The sequence below is a fragment of the Anomaloglossus baeobatrachus genome, chromosome 1 (genome assembly GCF_048569485.1).
Source record: "Anomaloglossus baeobatrachus isolate aAnoBae1 chromosome 1, aAnoBae1.hap1, whole genome shotgun sequence".
Classification (NCBI taxonomy): domain Eukaryota; kingdom Metazoa; phylum Chordata; class Amphibia; order Anura; family Aromobatidae; genus Anomaloglossus; species Anomaloglossus baeobatrachus.
The window spans coordinates 816,696,761-816,719,810 of NC_134353.1; the positions used below are offsets into that span (position 1 = coordinate 816,696,761).

General features: G+C 43.2%; 2 protein-coding genes across 2 annotated transcripts in view; one reads left to right on the forward strand and one right to left on the reverse strand.

Annotated features, from left to right (window-relative positions):
• Nucleotides 1–19,603, reverse strand: part of LOC142252959 (uncharacterized) — a 250,264-nt gene extending 230,661 nt beyond the window's left edge. The window contains exons 1-2 of the mRNA XM_075325066.1: nucleotides 19,362–19,603; nucleotides 11,989–12,053 (exon numbers count right to left, since the gene is read on the reverse strand). Coding sequence (XP_075181181.1) covers nucleotides 11,989–12,021 — 33 coding nt within the window. The 5' untranslated portion in view covers nucleotides 12,022–12,053; nucleotides 19,362–19,603. The remainder of the gene's footprint in view (nucleotides 1–11,988; nucleotides 12,054–19,361) is intronic.
• Nucleotides 19,604–19,725: 122 nt separating this feature from the next.
• RIOK2 (RIO kinase 2) overlaps nucleotides 19,726–23,050 on the forward strand; it is a 119,303-nt gene continuing 115,978 nt past the window's right edge. The window contains exon 1 of the mRNA XM_075325067.1: nucleotides 19,726–19,838. Coding sequence (XP_075181182.1) covers nucleotides 19,773–19,838 — 66 coding nt within the window. The 5' untranslated portion in view covers nucleotides 19,726–19,772. The remainder of the gene's footprint in view (nucleotides 19,839–23,050) is intronic.

Consider the following 23,050-nt stretch of genomic DNA (forward strand, 5'->3'; position numbering starts at 1 on the left):
ACACCAGTTTTCGGTGGCTCTGTCAAAGTGGACAGAACTGGGGCGACATGCGCTCATCTAATTTATGATGAGCTGTGAAGTAACTTATGTTGTGAGCAAGGTCGGCCTTGATAAATCGGGACCTATATATAGCACAATGCTATGTCCATATTATGTAATGCATTTCATTAACACAATTATTTTTAGGATTTTACAAAATGTAGTGTATACCTGCATGTGGATCCATAGGCCCAAATTCAGCGGGATTGTTTATATACCAATTTTGTTTAAAGGACTTGGTAGAGTGATAGGGCCCACTTCCTAATGAATGAGGCACATCTCACAAGTAACGGGCAGCTTGCAACAAATCTTCCTCCAGTCAGGGACTGGGGTGAGATTTATAACGTAGAGTACACCCCTGCTGTTCAGGAAATAGATAACTTGTGACATCACCGAAGCACCATCCATTTTAGTGGAACTGGAAAACACTAAAAGACACAAAATTTTGTGCAACTCTGCATTGTGCAAAAAAAAATAGCAACGTTATTAACGCATAATAGCTTTGATGAATCGGGGCCAGAGTTTCATCCGCTAGTTAAAGAGGAACTTTTGGCAAATATTTTATGTTGAATTGGACAAAAGATGTAATATTGGCAGCAAAGGGGAACAACAAAAAAAGATATTAGCAACCAAAGTATTTGGCACCTAATGAGTTAACACCAACTTGAACTTAACAAAAGTTATCAGATAATTCTCACTGGGGTGTGCACTTCCCCATGATGCTGACCTTCATAATCAGGCAGAAACACTCAATGGAAAGAAGAATATGTTCCCATCATAGTTCGGAGCAGGTTTCTCACTGTGTGAGAGGTAATAACACAGCTCTGATCTCCTGGTCTAACCTCCTGCATGAGTCAGTGTGGGGAGGAGCAGCGCAGCAGAGTTTAGTTGTGTTACATTGCAATCCCTTTTATCAGCTCTCCTGATTACTGAGTATACAGTAATCACACTTATGTCTGCTGTGCTCAACTTGTACTCACTCTCTAACAAGATCAGGTTATTTCTCATTATCCTAGACTACTCCTATGTGAGATGCATAACACCCTGCTCTAATCTCACTGCAGAGCAAATACAAATTGAGTACAACAGACGTATGTGTTATTACAATAACATTTGCTTTGCCCACTTTTTTCACAGCAGTTATGTGATCAGTCGTGCTTACCGGTAGCATAGTATAAAGTACACCAGCCGTGTAGTGATGTGCGGGAACAGCTTGTGAAAAAACTACATTAAGCTAACTGCAGTGAAGAATTAGACAAATTCAATCACTAATAATACATTGTCACAAGGAGTTTTGCACAAACTTCGCAGACTGTCGTGGACGCATTGCAGATTCTGCCACTCCACCCGATAGTTTCTGTGGTGACTGGGATCAACACAGGCAGACTCGGGCATCAACCTACTGTGTGCTGATTCATAGGTAGGCTAGCAAGAGTTAATGTCTGCTAGTCGGCTTGCTCCTTTAACCCCTTAACGACCGCGGGCAGTAAAATTACATCCTAGCGGTCATAACGTTACTGCCCGCGGTCTGCTGGCAGCAGCATGCTGCGATCGGCGCACATCTCAGCTGATTTTCACAGCTGAGATGTGTGCCTGCTAGGCACGAGCAGAATCATTATCTGCTCGTGCCGTTTAACCCCTGAAATGGCGCTGTCAATATGTGACAGCGCCATTATAAACACAATCACGGTAAAGTTTTACTTACCGCCCGATACCGGAAGTCACGTGACATGATCACGCGACTTCCGATGGTTGTCATGGTAGCACAGGGTCATGTAATAACTCCTGTGCTAGATATGAACTACTTTCACTTCCTGCTTCCCTGGCCTCCGTGGAAAGCGAAAGTTGTGTAGCTGTGATCAGCAGATAGTGCAGAGCGATCGGATTGCTGATCGCAATAGCCCCCTAGGGGGACTAGTAAACTAAAAAAAAAAAAGTAAAAAAAAAAAGTTTTAAAAAATTTAAAAAAAACCCAAAAAAACAAAAAGTTCAAATCACCCCCCTTTCGCCCCATTGAAAATTAAAGGGTTAAAAAAATAAAAAATATACACACATTTGGTATCGCCGCGTTCAGAAACGCCCGATCTATCAAAATATAAAATCAATTAATCTGATCAGTAAATGGCGTAGCGGCAAAAAAATTCCAAACGCCAAAATGACTTTTTTTGTCGCCACAACTTTTGCGCAAAATGCAATAACAGGCGATCAAAACGTAGCATCTGCGCAAAAATGGTACCGTTAAAAACGTCAGCTCGAGTCGCAAAAAAATAAGCCGTCACTGAGCCATAGACCCCGACAAATGAGAACGCTACGGGTCACGGAATATGGCGTAAAACATGCGCCACTTTTTTCAGACAAACGTCCGAATTTTTTTTAACCCCTTATATAAAAGTAAACCTATATAAGTTTGGTGTCTACGAACTCACACTGACCTGAGGCATCACACCCACACATCAGTTTTACCATACAGGGAACACAATGAATACAATATCTCAAAAACAATAGTGCTATCGCACTTTTTTTGCAATTTTTCTGCATTTGGAATTTTTTTGCCGTTTTCCAGTACACTATATGGTAAAACCTATGGTTTCATTGAAAAGTACAGCTCGTTCCACAAAAAATGAGCCCTCACATGACCATATTGACTGAAAAATAAAAAAAAGTTACGTCTCTCAGAAAAAGAATGGCGAAAAAAAAAACGGAAAGCAAAAAAAAAATTAAAAAAAAAATCGGTCGGTCGTGAAGGGGTTAATCCCATATTGTGGAAAGACCTTTAACATTTGCTCTCTGCCAATTTAGGCTGGTGGAATCCTTCTACCCATGCCAGCTATATTTTATTCTATGTTGGTCTGTGAGGTCTGGTGTCCCAGACTCTCTGATGAAAGTTGTGCTTATTGCTTGAAGCAGGTTGTATAGTTTACCCCTGTTTTGTATTTCCTTCCTGCTCTTGGTTTTTCCTCCTGAATCTCTTAATGATTTTACCTTTGTGTGTGCACGCTGTGTAACAAAGTTTTGTTTTTCCCTTGTCTGCCTTGATCAATGGGTTTCAATACACTCCTGTCCCATCCCTCCCTGAGGGGAGAGGGAATCAGATCACGACTGGTGAGGAGCAGGGCCAGGAAGGAGACTCAGGCCTCTTCACCATCACGAGTATTCCTGAGATTAGAGATAGCATAGGTTCCCCTAGCTTGAGAGACCGCTTAGGAGCCCTGGTTCCACTCTATTCCAAAGTTATTATGACATTGTCCCAAGGTAGTACTCCTTTATCTTTCTATCCTTCGGTGCAACATTCAGCACTGAGAGCGAGTTGAGAAGCACATCCAAGGCCACCACAGCAGTGACATCCAGCTTTGGCCCCTTGCCCACCCTCCAATTACAAGAGACACCCAGAGCTCCCATTGCCAGACTAATAACATCCAAAACTTCCCCACATAAATTACATAGAGAGAGCGTACTTATATTCAGGGGTTCCTACCTTACTCGGCGTTCTTGCATCAGCCACTCCCACTACACTACCACCACCAGCTTTAAGCACCTTCTCAAACTGGAAGTATAATCCTATCGACCAGCGTACCATACTTAATTTAGCTTTCCACCCCCAAGGCCAGTAGAAGTGCATGTAAATCTGCTCATCTGTGCAAGGCTACTTGTAAGAGTCACTAAAATGTAATGGTGCACTTATATACTGAAACACCTACTTCCTGCAGAGTGTGCTTCACCTGTGTGGATGTTGTGAAGTGGGTTTTCTTCACCATGGAAAGGATTTGGCGATAATCCATCACTGTTGTCTTCCGTTGATATCCAGGACTTGATTTTCCAAGCTCACTAGTTCACTCTATTTTTGCTTATGCTGGCGGAGAATACAAGAGGAGGAAGAAAAGGCAGGAGTATCGCCGGAGAGCTGACCCCAGGTTTTGTTGTATACGGGTTCCAGCAGATCAGAATGTGAAAGACACTAAAGATCCAGGTTACAGCAAAAGATTTGTCCTGCAATAAGTGAAGTCCATATTTCCTCCTATCAATCTTGCTGAATCATCATGGAGCATCGACAAGCTCAAGAGGATGAGACTGGCTCTCTACTTTATCTGGCTCCAAGCCCACTCTTTATTTTTGCAGAATTTACCACAACTGTTGATTTGGTCACTCCTAACATTCCTACTATCTCTATGATAGATTGCTTCCTTTTTTTCACCCTAATGATGGTCTGTTTCTTCTTCATTGAGAGCTCCTTTGACCGCACGTTGTGGGTTCACAGCAACAGCTTCCAAATGCAAATGTGACACCTGGAATCAGCTCCAGACCTTTTACCTGCTTAATAGAGGATGATGGACTAATGAGGGAATAGCACATTAAAGAGGTTTTGTGATAATTGTCCAATTACCTTTGATCCATTGAAAAAGAAGCAGCTATATATTAAAGAGTTGTAATTCCTAAACCCTTACTCCAATTATGAGGTGAATAACCTCAAAATTAAGGCTGAGAGTCTACACTTTAAGCCCAAATTGATTATATAACTGTATCTTGAATATGTTTTGTTAAACAGCTATAATGACAAAACTTGAGTCAATGTCTGAATATTTCTGGCCCTTTCTGTAAATGTAAATAAATAGGGCAGATATGGACAGAGCCTTTTGTAATGTCACACAAGTATATAAATCTCGGTGAAAAAGAAAATAAAGAAGCTTTGTGAAGAAAATGAATTATAAATGATGAAAACACGCTACAAATGTTTACCTTTTTTATTGCAGTTCTGCACTGGAAACAAGGGCTGGGTTGCCACATTTTTGGGTGATAGGGTGGTCTTGGCCAGGTCTATAAAATAAGCTTAAATGAAAAAAAACTTAACTAACCCAGAAGAGAAAAATCTAACAGAAGCTATTTCATAGTAAATGCTTTGCAGAAGATTTCTAAGAGGTGCAGAAACCACTTCTCGGCTGATACACAGAAACTGCTGCTGTTAAATGCTTTATAGCATCTACGTGTGTCCAAAAAATGATTCCGGGAAATGAGCTGTGGAAAGTGAAGATTTTTATTTTTTGACTATTTTTCTTACTTTTTCCGGGAATTTATTAGATGAAATAACATAACTGCTATCCAAAATTAGCTCAACGTCATTTAGTGAAAGAGTTTTTAGGAACAGTTCAAATTAAATGGAATATTTATATCATGTGTTAAAACGGCCAAGAAATCGGCCAGTAATGCCAACCTGTCACCAGAAAGGTTACTAGAAAACAAGGGTGTCTGGCAGGAAATCCAGTGCTTGGGCTGCATTTACAAATTGTTAGCGATAGCGCAGCTTCAGCTCTTGCACCAAGCACCTTCCTTTCTGCAAACGAGGGCTATTGCCAAATAAAGGTGCCACTCCACTGAGAACCTACTGGATCTGTAACCTGAAATGTAGTTTGGTAGGTGTACTGAAGAAGGCTACCAGAAATGAGAGAGCTATGGCATAATATAAGCAAATGTGTCATCAGAAAAGGATTTAATGATTAAACCAGGAAAATAGATCAGTAACAGCATTCTCCATCACCAATGGCAATGTTTTAATGGGATAAGAGGGTTCAATATCCCACACTTCATTCAAAATAATTTATTAAAATTATTAAAATACAATGCAATGCATTTTGGCTGTGAGCCAGCCTTCTTCAGGCATATCATATGCCTTTGGACCCGTCACCCGTTCTGCCACCTCCAGTTATTGTTGATGGTAATTTAGAGTTTCAGGTGGCAAGAATCGTTGATTCTCATTCTGTTCGACGCTCTCTTCAATATTTTGTACACTAGAAGGCTTATGGTCAGGAAGAAAGGATGAGGGTTCCAGCATTGGAAGTTAATGCTAATAGGTTGTTGCATTCCTTTCATGCATCTCATCCGAACAAACCTAGTCCTGAGGGTCATGAGGCCCCTTGTAGAGTGGGAGGGGGTACTGTCACGAGTGAGTCATGGCCTAATGTGATCTCAGAGGGATCTGGGATCAGAAGGTCACAACACATAAATAATTGCAGATCCTCTTTAGCGCCCGTTCGTCTTTTACCCTGAGTTGAAACGTATTTAATTTCATCCAGTGCTGAAGGGGTTAAGGTTCTTTTCTATCCTGCTGTGATCTAACAGATCATTGTAATCTCAGCTGCATCTCACAGCCAGTGTTCTTAGAAAGTTCATCTTGACAGACCAGGGGTTGTCAGCTGACCCCTAGCTGTCATGACTAGAGGAGGGCGAACCCGCAGATGTTCAGGTTTGGCTGGACTTTAAAAAAAAGTCAAGTTCAGGACCAGATTTGATCTGAACTTGACCCCCATATAAGTATATGGGGACCTGAACTTAAGTGCTATAAAATGATGGTAGGAAGGGCTACATGGCTGCAAAATGGAGAGTAAAGCAGTACAATTATACATACAGAGTTTATGCGCACCTGTCATACTGCTTCCAGGTCTGCTCATTAAAACCTGTGAATATTCACTACTTACCCCGTGCACCCTCTGTGACACTGTGATTGGTTTTTTTTAATTATTTAAATAATTTAAAAAAAAACAGCGTGGGGACTCCCTGAATTTTGATACCCAGCCAAGATAAAGCAGACAGCTGGGGGCTGATATTCCCAGGTTGGGGAGGCCCATCATTATTGGACCTTCCCCAGCTTAAAAATAACAGCCCGCAGCCGCCCCAGAATTGGCATATCCATTAGATGAGCCAATCCTGGTGCTTACCCGGCTCATTCCGATTGCCCTGGTACGGAGGCAATCACGTTAATATAAAGGGTTAATGACAGCTGTGATTTTGCAAAAAAAAAAAAAAAAAAACAACAAAAAAAAAACAAATAACAGCTGCCACGAAGCCCTGGATTAGTAATAGCAGGGGTCTATGAGACCCCCCCATTACTAATCAAGTAAGTAAAAAGAAATAAAGACAAAACAGAGAAAAATCCTTTATTTAAAAAAAAAACAAAAAAAAAAACACCATTTCTACAATTTATTAACCTCCAAAGCACACCTGCAGGTCTGATGTAATTCCCATCACAACGTTCCCTGACGATCCTGCCTCTGTTACATCCTGAGGCTGCAGTCACATTAGAAAACGTGACAAAATCACTGTGGCAGGTAGGACTCACTGATGGAGCTGCAGCTGTGAAAGTGGTGACATAAGTGACTTCATCAGAGGCATCTGTCGGTTCTCATGGTACAGAAACACCATGTGAGAGCGGTGACATCAGTGACTTCCCCTGTTGCAACTGTCAGTTCCCATAGTTCAGACACATGCCGAAAGGGGGAGTGTCATTCCTCCTGCCTATCGGTGTGCCTGTGATGTGATCCCAGGGTGACGATTGGTTGTTGTGACACCCGAGAGTCTTCTGGTGACCCCTGTGCTTGTCATAATGAGTCACCTGTGAATGTCAGCCCATGACAAGCATTCATAGGAGATTGATTTTAGCTATACATTGCAGTGCTGTAGCACTGCAATGTATAGTACAAGCAATTAGATAATTGCAGCTAAAAGTCCCCTAAGGTGACTATTAAATACAGTAAAAAAAAAAAAAAGAAAAGAAAAAAAAAGCGCAATCGTTCAAATTACATCCCTTTTGCACCATTAGAAACAAAACAATTTTTTTTAAAAAAAAATCCCATATTTGGTATCACTGTGTTAAGAAATATCCGATATATCAAAATATAAAATCAATGAATCTCATCGGTAAATGGCATGACGAGAAAATAAATCAAAATATCAGAATTACATTTTTTTTGGGGGGGGGGGTTGCCGCTTTATTGCAATAAAATGCAATAAGAGGTGATCAAAACATTTATCTCAAAATGGTATCACTAAAAATGTCAGATCAGGGTGCAAAAAATAAGCAATCATACAGACCCAAATCTGGAAAAATAAAAACTTCACGGGTCTTGTAAATTGGCGACAAGCAAACATTATTTTGTTTACAAGTTTAAAACAAAAAAAAACTTCAGTACTTAAATAAAAAAAAATCATGGTTGACATCTGCGCAAATGTACAGTTTTACCATATAGCGAACATGGAAAATAAAAAAAAAAAATTGTGGAATTGCACTCTTCTTTTACAACTCGTCCCTGCTGTGTGTTTTTAAATCCACAACATGTCAATTTTTCTTACAAGTACATTGAGATTCTATGTGTATTTTCCACATAGAAATTGGAAATGCCGATGAGTTTTTACGACATTTCCGTTGTGAGGAAGCATAAAAAAAGTATATAAAGAACACATGACTGTATTGATAGTTATGTCAAAGCCAAATGCCAGGAAGTATCAGAAACCGCAGTGTTAGAAACGCAAGTAAAGAAACACACTCAAACAACACAATGAAAAAATCTCAATAAGTGCAGAAAAAAAAACTTACGAAAAGCTGATTGTGGGAACGCAGCCTAACCCTGCCTGCAAAAATATGTAGCATAAAAAAATGCACAAAATACACATTATGGGAACTTAGCCTAAAATTATAAACAGACGACTTGTTTAGGTGGAATTCGCCTTGGAAAACGTCTGAAAAAACGTGGGAACGTCACAGAAAAAAAATGAACATGATGCACAGAAATGTAAAAACGACAATATTGTGCACATATTCAGACTTTTCTTATTCAGGGTTCAAAACTGTGAAGCGGTTAAAAGATACAGCGTGTCCATTCTTCATTCACTTGCTAGTCATTGTTTAAAAATACAAAAATAAATTGCTGCAACAAAATCAAGGGTTAAATATTGACTTGCAGTGTAGCTACCTTTCCCAAGTGGTATTTGCTAGTGATGAGTGAGCACTACCATGCTCGGGTGCTCGAGTACTCATAATGAGTAGTGATGAGTCAGCACTACCATGCTCGGTACTCGTTGAATGTCACACTGCACTAGGAAGATACTGAAGTTACCAGTAATGTAACTTCAGAGTGCAGTTAGCAGGTAGACCAGCAGAGGGAAGCAGAGTAGTCAACACACCAAGTCAGCAGCAGGAGATCAATATCGGTGACCAAAGGAATAAGCAAAGAGAAGTCAGGTGGTATGCAAGGGGTCAGAGCCGGGATTTCACGTATGAAGCAGGAGGAAGAGACGGAGCTGAAGTCACAAATAAAGCAAAGTCTTAAGCCGGGCAAACAGATAAACGACTGGGGTCGGGGTACAAGGGACAGGACAGAGACAGACAAATGAGACAGGACAAATATACAGACCGAGACAGGGAGTCAGGGATCACGAACAAATGAATGGAGCAAGGGAACACAAGTCAGGACGAGGTAGCGGGGAGGCTGGACAGATCGGGTATTCACAGGAGCAATCATTGCAGAGCAAAACTATTACTGGCACTGGATGACAGGTGCGGCGTCAGGATATAGTGCTCTGCAGCCCAGAATGAGGCTGCAAGAAGTTAACCCCTTCATGTCCTGAACTCCACACATGATAGTTCTGGGCCAGGCCTGAATTATGACAAACAGCAGTTGGATGATCGGATGGGTGAGACTCGACTATCGGAGTACAATGCAAATCAATGAGGAATTCAAGAATTTTTCAGGGAAATCTTCCGGAAAAATGCTCAATTTCCCCATTGATTTCCATTATACTTAAGTCTCATCCATCTGAGCATCCAACTGCTCTTAACGAGTACCCAGCACCCGAGCATGGTAGTGCTCGTTCATCATTAGTTGATGAAACTAATCAACGTGCGTTTTGGACATCGGAGTGCCACACAATGTTTTACGTAAAATCTTTCATGTATTAATCTCAAAAAGTAACATACACCAGCTCTATCTCACTATTGGGTATGTGCCCTTAACATTTCCGCCATGAAAATTCATTTTGGTGTCATTTTGGAAGGTTTTCTGCTGAGTCCGTAAAAATGGCGTAAAACTCGGACAAAATTGTTCACAGCTGTGACTTTTGAGTGATAAATGCTTCAAGGGGTCTTCCCCATGCTGTTGCCATGTCATTTGAGCACTCTTCTGAGACTTTTGTGACATTTTTAGGGTTTCTGCCGGGGGTCATTTCAGAAAAATACTCGAGTCTCCCATAGGATAACATTGGGCTCGGTGCTCGGGCCGAGTACACGAGTATCTTGGGATGCTCGGCCCGAGCCTCGAGCACCCGAGCTTTTTAGTACTCGCTCATCACTATTAATGATGTCTGGTGCTTGGTAAGCAGACACAATATGTTGTTTAAGTGTAAAATTCCTTATATTAGGTCAGTTATACCATGGGCAATCCAGACAGATACTGAACAGGTCCTTCAGGTGCCAATCTCCACCATTGTAAATTTTTTTATTTTTTTTTGAGATTATGCTATGTACTCGCTGGTGGTGTTACATATTATTGTGTTCAGGCCCTGATTTGGACCTTATCCTGTTGGTTACTTTTCATGTATAAGCCCTCCATTACTCTACTATTTTAGGGGATATACCTATGTTTCTTTGGTTATTTATATGGCCATCTGGAATTAATCTAACTATCCTGTTCCCCGCACAGAAATTAAGGGGTAGCCTGTCTTCCTCCCTGTGACCTTCTTTTCTCTGTCTCATTTAATTGGATTTTAACTATGCATGTCTAATCACTAACTGCAAGCACATTTGATTTCCAGTATTTTGTATTTTTTTGTAATAATAAGAACTGTATACTTTTTTCACAATTGTGGTGCAGTAATTCTTACTCCAAAAAAACATGAAAAATACCCCCCCTCGTTCACAAGTTTTTGTATGTATTCTATGGGGTTCATGTACACTACCAACATTATGAGGGTCGCTGTACTTGGTCTTTGTTTTTCTGCTATTTTTGAATTTTGTATGTCATGTTCAGTATGCACCAGTTCAGACTATGAGATTAGGAAGTGTCGGCAATATTTCTAGTTTATATTATGGAGTCATGTTCTTTGTCTGCGCACTCCTCCCAGTTATTTCAGGAGGTTTTAATTTTCCTTTTGCAGGTTCTATTCTAGCCCATATAATAGTTCAGTTTGGACAAGACAGGCATAACAACTAGAGTAGGACCCAGATGAGAGTTATACCTTGACCACCTTTATTTGCTCAGTAACTCATATTTTTCAAAGACTTTTTTTCAAACAAATTTTTTCATGTTTTCTTAGCAGTAATGCATATTCACATTCCAATATTCACCACCTACATTCTTGTTTTTTCTCTCTTTACTGGAGTGCAACTGCTATTTTTGAATAAGTCTCCATACTCAGCTAGTCTCCTCTAAGGGAACCTGTCACATTTAGGCTAGTTTCACACATCCGGCTTTTCGCTGGATTGCCGGATTCAGCACACTCCAGTGCAGTGTATACAGTACAGTGGCAGAGCGCCAACTCCCGGGTCACATGCTCCGGTCACATGACAGCATGTGACCGGAGCTTGTCACGCTGTCATTGTACTGCATACACTCTAATGGAGTGCGCTAAATCCGGTGAAAAGTGTGAAACGGCCCTTACCTGCAGGGGCTGTTTGGCCTTAAGGCCCTGTCACACACAGAGATAAATCTTTGGCAGATCTGTGATTGCAGTGAAATTGTGGACAATCAGTGCCAGGTTTGTGGCTGTGTACAAATGGAACAATATGTCCATGATTTCACTGCAACCACAGATCTGCCAAAGATTTCTCTCTGTGTGTGACAGAGCCTTTAGGGTAGGAGTCTATAGTCACACTATGTGAGTACAGACTTGGGAATCCTCACACTGTGCGCACTCCACGCTGTGAAGATTTTCTGGTGAAGGTAGCAAAGGGCAGGTGACTAAGTATGTGATTTGCATTTATGTGGTCACGTGCTGACTATACATGTGTGGCCTCACTCCATGCAAGTGCAATTCATGACAGTCCACCCTACATTAATGCCATATAGTAACTGATATGGCCCATACAGACTCATTATTTTTTGTTTCACATAACAATGTACATCAAATAATTGGACATAACACTAAAATAACAAGAAAAACTTTAGAGTTTCACACAACAAAAGATACCTGGAGAAGCTCCGAGGAATGCATGAACGACATGTTCTAGAGCAGATGTCCGACAGTCAATAATCCTGGAAATAAAAAGTACATTTTTATTAAAACATTAGTAAGCTTGTCTCATTCACACTGTTCTGCTTATATTCTCTATGATGATATTCATTAAATGTTAAAGGCTGGAGTGCATAGATGTCATATCCTCCAGACCAAATGCTGGGGATCTGTGTTTAAATCTATGGGTTATGGTTTTGTGGTGTTTTTTTTTTTTTTTAATAAAAGTCAAAGCTTTGCAGGATCTGACGCTAAGAGACCCCAGAGGTGCCAGAAAGCCCCACTGCCTTATAACTGGGTGAGCTATAAACAGGGCTCTACCTGCAATAATTAACCTATGATCTAGAAATACAATGATCAGTCTGTGCTGTCCACATGCAAAACACAAGGACCAATGCAAGTCAATGTGGTATGCTACACAAACAGTCCACGTATATAAAAAAGAAAACCCACTGCATCACTACGTTGATCCATATTTCAGTTTAGACTCCACCACTACAAGTTACTTGCTCATGCGGGCTACCAAGCACACGACGTCTGTTCTTTACGGAGGCGTTCCAATTATTAACACAGAAAATCGGATTTGGCCTCTGATTAGTAAATATTTGATGTAAAAATGTTACATAAATGTAAAAAAGAAAATAAAAATGGACAAAGAGAAGGTATGTGGATGACAATACGAATTTAAAAGTCTACTTTTTGTAGATGAGACAGATGGTTTTGCACCCAGTGGTCTGAACCCGGCCTCCTGTACAGCAGTGCACCGCACGAGCCGCCGAGCATACACAAGTGCAAGCTCTCTAGTGGGACTGAATAATAATGTAAAAATATAGATTAGATATTTAACCCCTTCACCAACGGGCAATTTACCATTTTTCTTTTTCATTTACCATTTTTCTTTTTCATTTGTTCCTCCCCTTCTTCTAAGAGCCATAACGTTTTTATTTTTCCATCAATATATTTCAGTGACTGCTTATTTTTTGCGTCTTGAGCTGACATTTTTAATTATACCATTTTTGCATAGATGCATAGATCGCACGTTATTGCAATGTTCTGGTGACGAAAAAAAATATATTTCTGGAGGTTTGATTTTTTTTTTTTCCTCACTTCGCCGTGTACCGAACAAATTAATAGATTTTATATTTTGACAAATCGAGCATTTCTGAACACGGCGATATCAAATATGCCTGCGTTAACAGGACAGACACGGCCAAGGACATACCGGTATGTCTTTGCTTGTGAAGAGGTTAAATCCAAAGAATGTCTATTACACAATACATACCAAATCTGTAGATGTACTGTATCATCTCTTAATAAAATTGATGATTTCTCAACCCTCTAGGTATTCTCCACAGTTTTAAGCATTGAGCAATGGTGGATGCATATAGGGTTAAATGAAAGTGATCCTGTCAGGACCCACGAGCAGTTCTGGGTGCACATTGCTAATCCCTGCCTAACTGTCCCTGTATCTAGTAGCATAGATAAAGAGATCATTAGGCCGGCGTCACACTTGCAATTGAGAAATCGGTCCGATTCTCATGCCAGAAAGTCGGACGATTGTTTCTTACTTTTCATCAGTATGTTGTCAGTGTGAAATCCGTTTTTTTCCTCAGCAGCTGCTACTCATTTACAGTCATGTAATAGAGCATTTACAGTGTTCTGTGCTACATGATAGAATGGCATCTATAAAAACGGACGTCACTAGGATGGTGTGTGTGCCGTCCATGTGACATCCATTTTTTTCTCGCACCCATAGACTTGCATTGGAGAGACTCGCACAGGAAACTCTAGAAATCGCAGCATGCTGCGTTTTTTTCCTCAGTCTGATTTGAGCTGAGGAAAAAATAGCAGATGGGAGCTGCCTCATTGATTAACATTAGTTCGAGTGCAATGCGAGATTTTCTCACATTACACTCGTGCGAGTCAATCGCAAGTGTGACACCGGCCTTAGAAAAAGTATGTTTAAAGATCCTTTATGATATGCTAATGAGCACAGGGACAATTCGCAAGGGAGCTACTTCGCCCGACTAGCCGCCCTCATAGCATGTTAGTATGCCCACAGGGGTGTACTAACATGCTATTCAATGCAGCAGTGACGTGTGTACCTGAGTACACTGTTACTGCTGATCTGAATGCTGGGCACTTCAAGTCATGCGCACTATGAAGACAGGTGTATGCGTCCCAGCTCCAGAGAGGTCTAGTGCACATGATCTGAAGTGCCGGGGACTTCTGAATAGCGATGACAGTGGACACAGGTACACGCGGCATCACTTGTGATGCGGCATTGAATAGCATGTTAGCACGACCCTCTGGGCGGAATAAGCACAGGAGCTAATGGCCTCGTGACTAGTCCCCTCGCTCATTAGCATATCACAAACATCTTTAGAAATACTTTTTCTATAGATATCTTTATGTAAGCTACCATACAGGGACGGTTAGGCAGGGATTAGAAATATGCACCCAGCACTGCTCGTGGTTCTGGGTGCATATTGGACCTGACAGGTTCCCTTTACACTATTTCTATTTCTTCAATTACTCAAGTTTCTTTGCTAAATCTCTAGGCTGATTACTTTGGGTGGAGTAGCATTTTGTAGGATACTTTCTCTCTGCATCTGTAAACATAAGGGTACGTGCCCACGATTAGTGTCAGCGGCGTTTTGGAGGCAGTGTGTTTTCACTACAGTACAGTACAAGCACAGTGGATGGGATTTATACAAATCTGCTCGCGTTGCTTCTATCGTACGCAGCGTAAACTGACCTTTGCCACGGCTTTTTGAGCCGCAGCATGTGAATTCATTTCTGCAGAGACGCGAATGTTATTAGCGGGAGAACACCGTGAAAATTCAATGCGCCCCGAACAATGATCGTGGGCACGGACGGCACGTTCTAACGCGAGAACATTAGCATCTCTGCAAGAGAAAGTGAGCAGCGTCCAGGAAGCCCCATCATGGGCACGTACCCTAAAAGTCTGTGCTATTTTCAGTTAATTCTGATATTTCATTAAACAACATCACATTTATTTCAACGTACTTTCAATAAGCCAAGACAGGAAAAAAACATATAATAGTGGCTTAAAAATATTAATTCAAGTAATCCTTAAAAGAAGAAAAAGTGGCTCCACTCCCAGGTCCATAAAAATAATTTATTGGTACAAAAAAAGTGCATAAAAAAGGCAGTGGCAGAGCTGGGTACGAGCTCACTCAGGACAACAGACGTTTTGCGCTAACCATGCGCTTCTAGGGGGGTCCCCCATTATTGTATTTTTCAAAAAAATACAATGTATTTACATTAGTGGCGTAATTTTTAGTCCTCATATGGTAGGAAAAATGAAGGGGAAGTGAGGAATAGGCGACGAGGAACGGGAACGCCCAGCTAAGTTAGGGTGTCATACCCTCCGTTGGCAGGTAGGGGTCAGTAAGGGTATGTGCGCACGTTGCTTTTTACCTGCTTTTTTGCTGCTTTTTCTTCTGCGCTGTTTAATGCCAAAATGGATGTGTTCTTCTATTCAAGCAAAGTCTATGGGAATTTGGGTTTCTTGTTCACACTATGTTGTTCAAAATGCTGCCTTTTTGAGGCAGAACTTTGGTCAAAAACTCAGCTTTTCAAAGAAGCAACATGTCAATTGTTTTTGCCATTTGGGTTTTGCACTGCAAAGCTGAGTTTTTGACCAAAGTTCTGCCACAAAAAGGCAGCATTTTGAACAACATAGTGTGAACAAGAAACCCAAATTCCCATAGACTTTGCTTGAATAGAAGAACACATCCATTTTGGCATTAAACAGCGCAGAAGAAAAAGCAGCAAAAAAGCAGGTAAAAAGCAACGTGCGCACATACCCTTATAGGTATATACTAGGGTCATTGTTATTATGATTTATTGAGTATATTATCTCTCCAATTTTTTCTGACCTCTATTGTTATTAAGGAGTTTTTTTCACCAATTTTTTCTGACCTGTACTGTCAAATATATATAACAATAAACATTTTCTGAGAAAAAACATAAAATAATATCTCAGAAAACATTTTTTTTTTGACTGTCCCTCTTTTTTGTATGGTACTGTGTGTGTGTGTGTGTGTGTGTGTGTGTGTGTGTGTGTGTGTGTGTGTGTGTGTGTGTGTGTGTGTGTGTGTGTGTGTGTGTGTGTGTGTTTCACCTGAGAAATTTTTAATAATTGAATAAATAAAGATTTTTAATAGGGATTTGTGTTTTTCATGTAAGCTTGGACACTCCTTTTGTACCAATAAATCCTTTTCACAGATCTTGGAGTGGAGCCGCTTTTTCTTCTTTTGTGGATTACTTGCTGGATATCTGCCTCTTTTGAAGTGTGCCATTCTGAGCATGGTTGATTCTCGGATCTGGAGCGGCTTTCCTCTGGCCACCCAACTATAAAAGGTAAACCTTGGTAGTGCAGGATCAATTCTTTGTTTCACTGAAAAATATAAATTAATCTTCAACTGTATTTTCCGTAATAGCAGCTGTTCCTGTAACGCTGCTGACAGTCAAATAAAAAAAGGAAACAAGGCACAACAATGTCTCTTTTCTCAAGTCAAATTTTTTTTATATATTTACATATTCAACATTTCTTCAAGACAACATTAACAATAACGATCACTTCACGCCACAGCGCAGTAGAGATAGAAAAACTTTTTTTCTTCTTGCAGTATAGTTTATCCAGGCAAAATTGATCGATAAATATATCAAATAAATAAATTTCATTATTCCATACATATGGTACCTTCAATAGTCTGGATTAATCACACAAAATTGTCATCTTCAGTATAATAACTCTGCAAGGAATCCAAAATAGAATTATGTTACCCATCCTGTGCAGCCCCACTCATATAGCAGTTTTATAATCCATGCTGGGTGCGGTGGATCCATGCGGGTCAGTTACCATCGTACCGCGCTGCAGTACTTCAATGTGTCAGCGTACCAACATATCAGCCTTCTGCAAAGACTATTACTTGCCGTATGTGATTCGTGGTTGGGTCACATGGTGTGAGCCGATTTAAGGACCAGAAGGAAGGATCATTGTAGCCTTGAGAAAGTGTGAGGACCCCGAAACGTTGGCACAGAAGGTCACACCTGTCTACTCTACCTCGTCTGTAGAGAAGAGCGGACCCATGGAAGTTCGGGTTCTGCGGATCCAGCTGAACTTATTTAAATATTGGTTTTGGACACAGACTTGACCTGAACTGCATTTGAAGTCACTGATTGACACTTTGGGTCGCTGCCCACATACAGCCATAAACAGAACACTTCAGGGGGGAGGGGTTCAGGGTCGGGTTCTCTCCTATTTTTTTTTTGGGGTACACCCTACATCAGATCATGCTATTGTTACCCCCAGTGAGAGCCAATCAAACACTACAAGCATCTCACACTGGGCTGAGCACCGAGCGTACCCGAGCACAGTGATACTCGCACAATGTTTTGCATTCATAAAGCACCCAAACGCCAAACCCCAACTCAATTTTCTTGAAAAAGTCTGAGTTTGTACCAAACACTGGTTCGCTCATCTCTACTTGTCTTTTCAGTCTCTGCAGAAGGCTGATATGTTAGTATGCTGACACAATGAAGCACTGCAGCGCAGTATATGGTAATTGACAGAACCGTTTTTACATTTTCCATACGGATCCAAAAACGGAATTACAGGACATGAGAACAAAGCCATAGGCCACTTTTTCACACTGCATTCCTATCTTCGTTCAGTGGATTGTTGGTGTGATGTGGTGTTCAGCTCCACACGCTTGGGGTGCCACGACGGCGTCAGACTCTGTTTACATTGTTGAGTGTGAAAAGCAACCTGATGTCTCCTAGTTGCTCAGCCAGAGTCAGGTGTCGACTGGTTCATTTGTATTTCTTCCCAGTCCTGCAGGAGTTAATTCCTGTGGATTGGTGTGCGGCTCCTGGTAGATCAGATTGCTGATTACCACCCACAGCCGTCTCCTTCCTAGTAAGATATGGGAGCCTGTGTTTCTGAGCTGATAATAGCTTTAGCATAGCTCCAGCGATTCCGGTCTTAGGCCTCTTTCACACGTCCGTGAAATTCACGCACATTTTTCCCCGGATGTGTCAAAGGCGCGGATTGCCCTCCGTGACCTGTGTTGATGGCACACGGAGAACGGGAACTTTCTGCTCACCTGTCCCTGGCGTCGCTGTCCGTGGTGCTGATCTTTGGTCTCCGGTCCTGCCGACTCCCCGCTGCTGCAGCTTCCGGCCACAGTGAAGTGAATATGCAATGAGCATAATGAGCGGCGGTCGGAAGCAAGTGACAGCAGCAGCAGAGACAGCAGGGCTGGAGAAGGTGAGTAAAGTTTTGTTATTTTTTTTCACAGACATGTTTTCTCCTGTGCGTGTCACACGGAACACCTCCGTGTGGTCCGTTTGCGTTCCGTGTGACACCCGTGATGCCGGAGAAAAACGGACATGTCTACGTGTGGAGCACACGGGCACACGTATGCTCCACACATACACACGGTCCATGCCAGAACACGCACGTGAGCGCAGACCCATTGATTTTAATGGGTCTACGTGTGCTCATGTCTCCAGTACGTGAGGAAACGGACCGAACACGTACCGAAGACACAAACGTGTGAAAGAGGCCTTAGTGGTGATCCAGTTCTTGGTGACCTGTAGTTGCTATATTGAGTGGTGTGGAAGTTCCCCTGCTGTGCGTTTACTTCCTTCCCCTATACACGTATAGTCTGTCCCTCGTGTTTGACTGCAGTGTGCATTGGTTTTGGTTCTCCCTTGTCTGTGTGTTTTTTGGGGGGGGTTTGTTACTGTGTTTTCAGGCCCGCAACAAGGGGGGGGGGGGAGACAGGAAGTAAGATCAGGGCTCTGACAGGAGTCAGGGTCCCGCTGGGGGCTTAGACCTCTCTACCATCAAGTGTACCTCTGAGCTAAGGGACAGCGCAGGGTCTCTACTCTGAGGGCCAGTCTAGGAGCCCCTGTGCAGTCATGTCATACCCTGTTACAGTCAGGACTTCCACCTGCACCCCCCGCAAAAGATGATTCGGATGTCTGCGCAGATTATCACCATTATTATTATTGACTATAATGGTGCAGATGGAGTCACCGCGCGCTCGGTCGTGCACCATGTTTGGGAGTATATACCTATTGGAGGTGGACACCAGACATGGAAAACGCATCTGGGTGTTTGCCTCCAATTGGTTATACTCCCGAGAATGGTGCACGACAAATGGTGCCTTAGTGACCCCTGCAGAGCACAGCAGGACAGTGTGCAGCAGTCACAGCTCCTGGTTTCCCCCAGCACACAGTGTCAGAGCTGCAGTCACAGTGCTCACATCACAGCAATACACAGGAGGAAGTACCTGCAGCACTACAACTCCCAGCAGCGCCTCCTGTACGCGGCCGGTGCGATCCGCAGGGCTCACTCCTCCGTGCACACCTGGCAGCGCCGAGTCCCCGCCCTCTACAAACTTTACAGTTTTCTCCTAGGCAGCCAAGGTCCTGAAAGGGCGATAAAACCAACAAGGACGTGCGAGTCTATACCGGAGCTGGACCGAAAGACGACCGACACGGCATTATCTGCAGTAATAGTATGTGCAGTCCCGCACCGGGACAGAGCGGTCTACAGTCACATTATAGAGTGACACGGCACCGAGCACTACACAGCTGCCAGGACCACCCAGAATGCTGTTCGGCAGCAGCGTAATGACGTAACACATACTGGTGGAACGCACGTGGGAGAGTTCTGCGTTTCAGGCGACCAGGTGGTCAGCATGGGGAAGCTGAACGTGGTGCTGCTCCGGTACTTGTCCAGAGATGATTTCCGAGTGCTGACCGCGGTATGTACGGACGGGAGTGTGTGGGGCAGGGCATAGGGTGTGCAAGGGCCCGGGGGCCATGACAAGGGACGGTCCGTATCTGGGCCAGGATCCACGGGGTGAGCAAGGGACGGCGCGTATCACCGGAGGTCAGGACCCACAGGCTGTACAAGGGACTGCCCGTATCACCGGAGGTCAGGACCCACAGGGTGTACAAGGAACTGCCCGTATCACTGGAGGTCAGGACCATGGGGAGATAAGGTATGCACACCAGTGACTATGTAAGGGGAATACATGGAATAGCAGAAACTGCTGTGTGAATACTGACTTGAAAAATCCAATAGCTATATGTAAAGTGAAAATGTGAAAAATGGAACCTGCATTACTGCCATGAACATATGAATCAAGAGAAATTTAGCTACTGAATTGATCAATGCAATAGAGCCCCAACACTACGCCAAAGCATCTCTCTACGTTGGGGTCCCTAGCTTGTGTGTGTCCTCTCATGCAGTTAAAAAACTTACCGTGTATGGGAAGCTGAGACCCAGGCTATTTATGCGTATGATATGGATTGGCAATAGGTGTGTATGGGGAGGGTTCCCAAACGAAAAACTACTAACAATAAGGAATAACGTTTGGAACACCATTCTAAGTCTGAATCTCCCCATAGTGATGTTTTTTTAGGTTTTTGCACCCAGTTCAGACATAGAATGGAGTTCCAAACGTTATTCCTTAATGTTAGTAGTTTTTCGTTTGTGAACCCTCCCCAACCACACCTATTGCCAATCCATATCATACGCATAAATAGCCTGGGTCTCAGCTTCCCATACACGGTAAGTTTTTTAACTGCATGAGAGGATACACACAAGCTAGGGACCCCAACGTAGAGAAATACTTTGGCGCAGTGTTGGGGCTCTATTGCATTGATCAATTCAGTAGCTAAATTTCTCTTGATTCATATGATCATGGCAGTAATGCAGATTCCATTTTTCACATTTTCACTCTTACAGATAGCTATTGGATTTTTCAAGTCAGTATTCACACAGCAGTTTCTGCTATTCCATGTATTCCCCTTACATAGTCACTGGTGTGCATACCTTATCTCCCCATAGTGATGTTTTTTTTAGGTTTTTTTAGGTTTTTGCACCCAGTTCAGACTTAGAATGGTGTTCCAAACGTTATTCCTTATTGGAGGTCAGGACCCACAGGGTGGGCAAGGGACGGCCCATATCACCGGAGGTCAGGACCCACAGGGTGGGCAAGGGATGGCCCGTATCACCGGAGACCAGGACCCACAGGGTGAGCAAGGGACGTCCCGTATCAGCGGAGGCCAGGACCCACAGGGTGTGCAAGGGACGTCCCGTATCAGCGGAGGCCAGGACCCACAGGGTGTGCAAGGGACGTCCCGTATCAGCGGAGGCCAGGACCCACGGGGTGAGCAAGGGACGGCCCGTATCACCGGAGGCCAGGACCCACAGGGTGAGCAAGGGACGTCCCGTATCACCGGAGACTAGGACCCACGGGGTGAGCAAGGGACGTCCCGTATCACCGGAGGCCAGGACCCACAGGGTGAGCAAGGGACGGCCCGTATCACCAAAGGTCAGGACCCACGGGGTGTATAAGGGACTGCCCGTATCAGCGGAGGCCAGAACCCACAGGGTGTTCAAGGGATGGCCCGTATCACCGGAGACTAGGACCCACAGGGTGAGCAAGGGACGTCCCGTATCACTGGAGGCCAGGACCCACAGGGTGTGCAAGGGATGTCCCCAGTGGCGTAGCTAGGGTTTCAGCTCAGGGGGGGCAAAACATCTGAGTGGGCCCCTTACCAGGCAACCATGATAACTACGGTGGCGCAGACTAATCGTTGGTATAGTGCACGGGTCTCAAACTCGGCTGGGTGTATGGGCCGCACAGAGGAAAAAAATAATTTGGGGGGCCGCATTCTTTGCAGGACAAAGTGACATTTTTTATTTGTACCATATATATTATATTTTATTTTTTTTTACACAACTTGGGATCACTGATTTATGAACATTTTCACTTGTTCATTATAGCAAACGTGTACATTCTTTGTTTAAATTTAAACATTTTTTTTTTTTACATTTTATTCCTTTCCTGTAACTAATAGTCTTACAATTAGCACTATATAGAAATTTTGACCAACATCTTTTAGTAATGTTCCCCATATTGTTGTAACGTGCCCATCCTTGTCCCCTTGTAGTATTGTGCCCCATCCTAGTCCCCATCCCACAGTAATGTGTTCATCCTTGTCCCCATCCTATAGTAATGTCCCCAATCTATAGTAATGTGTTCATACTTGTCCCCCATCTTATAGTAATGTTCCCCATCCTTGTCCCCTTGTAGCAATGTCCCCATCCTATAGTACTGTCCCCATCCTATAGTACTGTCCCCATCCTATAGTAATGTCCCCAGCATTATCCCTATTCTATAATAATGTTTCCCATCCTTGTCCCCTTGTAGTAATGTCCCTATCCTATAGTAATGTGCCCACCTTGTCCCCGTCCTGTAGTAATGTCCCCATCCTATAGTACTGTGCCCATCCTAGTCCCTATCCTATAGTAATGTGCCCATCCTAGTCCCCATCCTATAGTCATGTACCCATCCTAGGCCCCATCCTATAGTAATGTCCCCAGCCTTGTCCCCATTCTGTAGTAATGTCCCCATACTATAGTAATAATGTCCCCATCCAATAGTAATGTGCCCATCCTTGTAATGTCCCAATCCTATAGTAATGTCCCCAGCCTTATCCCCATCCCATAGTAATGTGTGCACTTTGTCCCCATCCTGTAGTAATGGGTCAGCAGCTCGCCTCACCTTCCACAGACGCTGGAGTGAAGCTGAGGCGAGTGGTCTGTGGCCCCAGATCCACAGTGATTGGAGAGATCGATCACAAGGCCGGTCTCTCCAATCAGAGCTGGGGGCGGGTGAAACACAGGTCACCCAGCTCCAGCCAATGATCAGGGCTTCAGCTTCACTGATCTTGGCTGGATTTCAATGTTTCAGCGATTTTCAATGGCTGAAACATTAGTGGCTGTGATTGGCTGAGCGGCGTTCATCAGCCAATCACAGCCTCCGCAGGTCCAGGGAGGAGACACCACCCCTCCTGAGGTCCCCTCCTCCCCGAATCTAAGGTATTGGCAGCGATCGTAGCTACCGGGGCTGCGATTTCGCCATGACGTACCGGGTACGTCATGGGTCCTTAAGTACCAGGG